This window comes from Cyprinodon tularosa, unplaced genomic scaffold, assembly GCF_016077235.1.
Source record: "Cyprinodon tularosa strain WSP-4 unplaced genomic scaffold, ASM1607723v1 ctg165, whole genome shotgun sequence".
In the NCBI taxonomy this organism is placed as follows: Eukaryota; Metazoa; Chordata; class Actinopteri; order Cyprinodontiformes; family Cyprinodontidae; genus Cyprinodon; species Cyprinodon tularosa.
In genome coordinates, this window is record NW_024038483.1 from 58,701 (window position 1) to 64,911 (window position 6,211).

A 6,211-nucleotide genomic window follows, 5' to 3' on the forward strand; every position below is an offset into this window, starting at 1 on the left:
GTATTTGGAATAAAAATGAGAGAACTAGGGGTGCTAAAAAACACATCCTCCAAAGACAGATATTTACATGGGAATGTGGCATATAATTAATTGACATATTACTGATCTTGCTGGAATTTATTCTGCTTTACTTCCATAAATTGCAGGATATTTACTTTATTTTTGCCAGAAGAATTAAACTTTAAAAGCCTTGCCCTCATAATTTGCAAGTTAATTTATTTATAAAGTAAATGTAAACGCTGCTTAAGCTAATTCAAATGAAATTAAAAGTAAAATAAGTAGCCAACCTTATCCCTGTCTGTAACCTACACTGTAAAAAAAAAACGGCCTCATTTTACGGTAAAAAACTGGCAGCTGAGTTGCCAGAAGTTTACCGTCTTTATACGGTAAAATTCTGGCAACCAAAACTGCCAGTTTTTTACCGTATTTCTAAAATACGGTAAAATTCTGGCAACCAAAGCTGCCAGTTTTTTACCGTATTTCTAAAATACGGTAAAATTCTGGCAACCACAGCTGCCAGTTTTTTACCGTATTTGCTAAATGCAGGATTTTACCGTATTTTTAATATACGGTAAAATTCTGGCAACCACAGCTGCCAGTTTTTTACCGTATTTGCTAAATGCAGGATTTTACCGTATTTTTAATATACGGTAAAATTCTGGCAACCACAGCTGCCAGTTTATTACCGTATTTTGTAAATGCAGGATTCTACCGTATTTTTAAAATACGGTAAAATACCGTACTTCCTAAAATATTTTAAAAAAAATAAAATGTGGTTTTGCCGTAGTAAATACGGTCATGCTGACTGAGGCATAATATCTCCATGAGTGAAAAACACATCCAGACTGGATGATATATTGACATTTTATTGTAAACCCTCCCCCCCAAAAAAAACTTATGGTAAATTACTGGTCTCTGTTCCTACCAGAATTTTACCATACAAATTATAGTACAACACACAAGGAAGTGTAACTTGTCAAGCATTTCTATACAGAAAGTTATAAAGAAAATAATTTCTAATTAAACAAAAATACAGATTACGAGTAATCCACTTAAAGAAACAATTTCTATTTAAAAAGTCAAGTTAAAAAAAGAACTGATTCCATTTTCTGTCCAGTTTCCTCACGGTATTACTGAGATCTGGAAAACAGAAACAAAACAAACAGTATGTGTCCACATAAGAGATAACATATTGTAGAAGACAAAATGGTGATAAAAGGATTCTTGTTCTGGGTTGAGAGTCACAAGTCGCTGAGATCAGACGTTGCTCAGGATGGTTGTAGTCTTCCCAGTCACAGGTTGAAATTGAGACTCGCATGTTGTCAATCGGGTGTTTCCTCTCTGCTGGAAAACAAAAAGAAAAAGTTAGAAAGATGCACTACATGAACATCTTATTCGCTTAAATGTTTGTTTCACCTTTGTTGACTTGCATATGGACACAGGTACTTCAACCAGGTGGTGCGATCATTTCTGACTGAAAATTCAGTAGTTAAACCTTTGTTTGTTGTCAACAGGTGTGATCCTCTGGTCTGCAACCAGACAAAATACACAAACAAAAAACAAATATAACTGTTTTAGGCAATTTATGAAATAGATACTCACCATTTATCTGAGTCTCATGAAGGCCAATAGGTTGTCTTCAACCATTTATGTAAGTTACATTTCCTGCAAGCTAGCAGAAACAAAGCTGTAAATGTGAACACTTTTCATACCGGCAAACAAATTGATACAGCTGAGACAATTTATGCTAGGTTAGTTTTTCTCAGTCACTTTTGGTGCATTTCTCAAGTCATTGTTGGCATTTACAAAACAGTAAGCGCATTTCTCAAAACAATTTGTAGAAACAGGAAAAATAGCATTTGTTTGCTTTCAAAATCCTTAGTTCAGCTCTTAAAATTCTGTCTGTTAACATATCAGTGACTCAAAATAATAAGTTATAGTCTCTCTATGTACAGATAAGACAGTCAAATTGATTAGTCATGAGAAGAGACTACAAAAGGATCATTTACGCCAGTGTTTCTCAACCCTGCTCCTCACCACCCCCTGCTCTGCATGTTTTAGATGTGCCTCTACTCCAGAACAGCTGATTCAAATGATTGGATGACAATCAAGTACTGCAGAAGCTTGTTAATCATCCAGAGATACAATTCAGGTGTGTGGCAGAAGGGAAATACCTAAGCCTGCAGGACAGGGTGACGCTGAAGACCAGGATTGAGAAACACTGATTTACGCTTTTGCTATAATTTGTTCATGGACCATGCCTTGGTGATTCAGAAAGAAAAAGACAGAAATGCAGAGAACAAAAAAAGTAGAAAAGGAGCCACAGGACAATCTCCTCAAGGAAAACTGTACAGTGCTGTAGAAATTACATTACATTTTAATTTCCATAGTCACTTTGTTCCTTAACTCCACTGAGGATCTTTTTTCCTCAGTGGGGTTAAGGAATGAACAGTAGGGTGGGAGGACCTCCATCAGCGTCATGTTGTGGGTCTCAGCCATGTCCTGATGTTGGACTGATGGAAACTGGCAGATGTCCTCAGCCTCTTCTGACTCTTCTTCTGCTTTCCTCCCAACTATTTCCTCCTCAGCCTCACTCCTCTTCTTCTCTCTGGCTGTTCACTCTGTCCAGATACTTGTTCATCAGTTCTCAGACATGTAACATTGTGTTGTGTTCTTACTATATAGAGCATAATGTTGCCAACTGATGGTTCACAAGATGCACCTCCAATCTGTTTCAGAAAACTGGTTGATCGTTGGTTGAGCTAATGGTTCATACACTGACCTGTTAGAGAAACTCAGGACTCACTTGGGAGCAATTTACCAATTCAGGACAGATTTAGAAAATAATAGAATATAAATTAATTAATATATGATTCACATTATGACAACTTTAAGACTTATGCATGTTAAGACTTACACAATGAACTGATGCTATTTTGGAAGTTGAGAATTCAACACAGGCACGTTGTTGTCCTGTTGTCCTCATTTTCTGTATACACCCTTTATCCTCCGGGTCAAAATGACCCGTCTTCACTAAACCCCCAATATAAGCAGCTTAATTGAATTTTAAACACCAAATTCTATCTTGTATATTGTCACTCACCACAAAATGTGTGAATACTTGAGTTTTCCCTCTCCACTTGAATTTCTATAGCTTAAGAAAAAAAATGTGCAAAATGAGTTTCGAATGCATTTTTATTCATCACAGTGACTAATTTTCTTTTACTTTTCTCCAGTGAACAAGAGGATGTACAATACAAAAATATGAAAAATAACATAACCCATTCAACTAATTGGCACATGTAGGGCAGTATGCAAGTGCACAGTCTTTGCAGATATATTTCTTACACCTGCAGCACACAGTATGTGTTTTACAGTCTGAGGGCAGAACTGACATCTCTTCCTCTTACTTGGCTTAGCTGGGGAAGTGGCTGTGGTAGATGGATCCTCAGGTTGATCAGGAGCTGCTGCACTCTGAATAGCTTTCACAACTGCTGCTGAGGCTTCTGTGCGGGGGACATGCTTCCTTCTTTCAATGAGTGGAGTTACAAGTGCCTTTCCTAGCTGCTCCAGGAACACCCTCCTCTTGTTGTGCTTATGAGACATCCAGGTTGGGTTGATCTCTATCCAAATCACAAAGGCATTGTAGGAGGACACATCAATGATGTTGTGGAAGATGACCAGGGGCCAGCGGGCAGTCATTCTTCTGCAGCTATATGCTCCAATCACCTTATCTAGGTTGTCCACACCTCCTTTGTTTCGGTTGAATTCCAGGATAATGATTGGCTTCCTGTCCTCACGGTCACTAGTGTCGCCGTCTTTGTGCAGTGTGCTCAGAAGAACTACATTCTTGTTTTTCTTTGGGAGGTAGGAAACTAGAGTGGTGGTGGGTGTGAAGGCAAACTTTGAGGAGAAGACCTCTCTCTCCTTTGACCCAAGCAGTGCAGGTGGGAGCTCAGGCTTGTTCTTTCGAACTGTACCAACCATGGTGATCTTCCTCTTCAGGAGCTGCTGTCCGAGTTCATAAGAGTTGAAGAAATTGTCACATGTCACATTGTGACCCCTCAGTCCCTCTGTCACATCAAGCACAACTCGCAACCCCTGGTTCTTCTCTGGGCATCCACTGGTTGACTTCCCAGTATAGACTTGCATTTTCCAAGCATAGCTTGATTCGGAAGCCACCCATGACTTGATCCCATATTTTGCTGGCTTGCTGGGCATATACTGCTGGAAAGGACAACAACCTTTGGACAAAAGACATTAGCATCAGTGATTAGTATCAGTGTCACAGAAAACAGTCAAAGAAATCAATAGTGAAAATCACTTTTATTACAAATATGAAAACAGATTACCTCTAAATGGAACCAGTTGCTCATCCACTGTTACATCAGGCTCTGGATTGTAGAGGTAGGGTAACCGCTCCACCCACTTGTCCCATACCTCTCTTATGGCTGCAAGTTTGTCTGTCATACATCTTGCTGGTCTTGATTCACGGTCATCAAATCGCATCAGTCTTGAGTAGGTGTGAAAGAGTTTGAGTGGCATTGTGGCTCGGAAAATTGGCCTTCCACTCTCTGCTTACTTCTGCTACTGATTGATCTGAGACACAACTAAAACTTTGTAACATTTTATGGTTTGTAAATAACTCTGTGACCTTGATTTCAACTCCATTTGCCTCACGGGTCATTTTGACCTGAAGACCATCTTTGTACCTTTTTTTGTACAGCTTACATGGAAATGAGACTAAAAGCAACACTGAACTTTTTCTATTGTCTGGGCCAATCTAGGAAAAGTCTTAAAATCTCAAGTTAAAAAAATTACATTTAGGGGATTTTGGGGGGGGGGGGGTTAACACAGTGGCGGGTCATTTTGACCCGAGGACAACAGGAGGGTTAACATATTTTGATCAAGACGATAAAAGCAAATTACAATTATAAAAGCATAGAAGTGTACATAACCAGCTACATGATGTACAAAAGCAAAACTTGCAAAACTAATTTTTTGATGTGCAGAAGTGACACAGTAATTTGAAGATTGAACAGGTAGTTTTAGGAATTTCAATTCTGTTCTGAGAGATGCACCCAAACTGAGAAAAGCTGTAAAATATTAATATTTAAATTCTCTTATTTTAAAATCCTTCAACTGTCATGGACCCAGTGACTTTAGTGCAAGTATTTTGGGGGTGAGAGTCAAGACGTCAAAGGAAAATATTAAATAATATCTCTGATGCCAAGCTTTATACTTCTAAGTATTACCAAAGTATTGAAACAAAAGCTAACATGTTCTTCAGAGATTTAACTTGCATGCATGAACATTTCACACTCAAAGTAATTCAAATTAATTATTGAACCAAACTTGGAAAAAGTTGCTTCTGCCATTAACAATAACTTTAAGCACATGTAGTCTAAAGTAGACCAGAAATATAATCTATGCAGCCGTTCCTACAGAAACATTAATGGAAGTGTTGCATCTGTGAAGATTAAATGTTCCGTATAGTAAAAATATATAGCTGCAGTGCATATACATAAACAGCATGGCTCAGAAACTACACATTTCTTTGTCAGTTGGTTAAAGTTAGCTAACTTCAGTTAAAACCGTGAAAGGGACTCACCTGTGATGTGTTGCCCTTCTCCTCCTGAACGTGCAAAAATAGCAGAAACTTGATTTCAAAGACAGTAGCAGCATCTTGACAAGGACCAGGCCTACTGGGCTCTCAGCACCCTAGTTAGCAACCTTAGTTAGCACAGTGACTTTACTGTGTTGAGTTCAGGACACCACTACAGGAACAGAGTTAAAAGAATCTTGCTGCTGATGCTGAAGGATCAAGCAGCAATGCAAACTAGATAATTATTTGTTTACATGACAAATAACAGTCTCCATTTACTGTAAACCCTGCTATTTATCACAATAACAAAATGAAAAACTCTCTAGACAAGGGGTCCCCAAACTACAGCCTGTGTCATTTGGTCTGGCAATGCTGGATCGGGCCTGCCTCCTCATACCAGAGAGCATTCAGTGTATTTTTTTCATATATTGTATTTTCTGGTTTGTGGATATTTCTTCAACCACCAGGGGGCTCTTGAGCAGATGTTAAACTAACTTTCCCTCAAATATATACAAGTCAGTCCCAGTCACCGTTTCACTCACGGTTTTTTCCATTTCCATTCTGGGTAAAAATCTATCTAAAAGCGACCGCGAATGTGTCGTTGTC

General features: G+C 38.6%; 1 protein-coding gene across 8 annotated transcripts; it reads right to left on the reverse strand.

The window, feature by feature from the left end:
- Positions 1-565: 565 nt before the first annotated feature.
- Positions 566-5,976, reverse strand: LOC119780701 (piggyBac transposable element-derived protein 3-like). 8 transcript variants are annotated; one of them, XM_038280820.1, is made up of 6 exons: positions 4,353-5,976; positions 3,411-4,244; positions 3,104-3,154; positions 1,603-1,672; positions 1,417-1,474; positions 573-1,341 (listed from the first exon to the last, which is right to left on the reverse strand). In XM_038280820.1, the coding sequence occupies exons 1-4, from the start codon at positions 4,543-4,545 to the stop codon at positions 1,617-1,619; spliced, it is 1,134 nt and encodes a 377-aa protein (XP_038136748.1). In that variant the 5' UTR covers positions 4,546-5,976; the 3' UTR covers positions 573-1,341; positions 1,417-1,474; positions 1,603-1,616. The 8 variants fall into 8 exon arrangements, 7 of the variants coding, with proteins under 7 accessions (XP_038136748.1, XP_038136747.1, XP_038136746.1 ...); XM_038280819.1 differs by having other exon boundaries at positions 573-1,344; XM_038280818.1 differs by having other exon boundaries at positions 1,417-1,529.
- Between the last annotated feature and the right edge of the window lie 235 nt (positions 5,977-6,211).

Coding starts and splice junctions, on each gene's coding strand:
- LOC119780701 (XM_038280816.1), bottom strand. CDS start 4,545: ATGCCACTCAAACTCTTTCACACCTACTCAAGACTGATGCGATTTGAT. Junction 4,245..4,352: donor GCAACTGGTTCCATTTAGAG/GTAATCTGTTTT, acceptor TTTTGTCCAAAG/GTTGTTGTCCTTTCCAGCAG.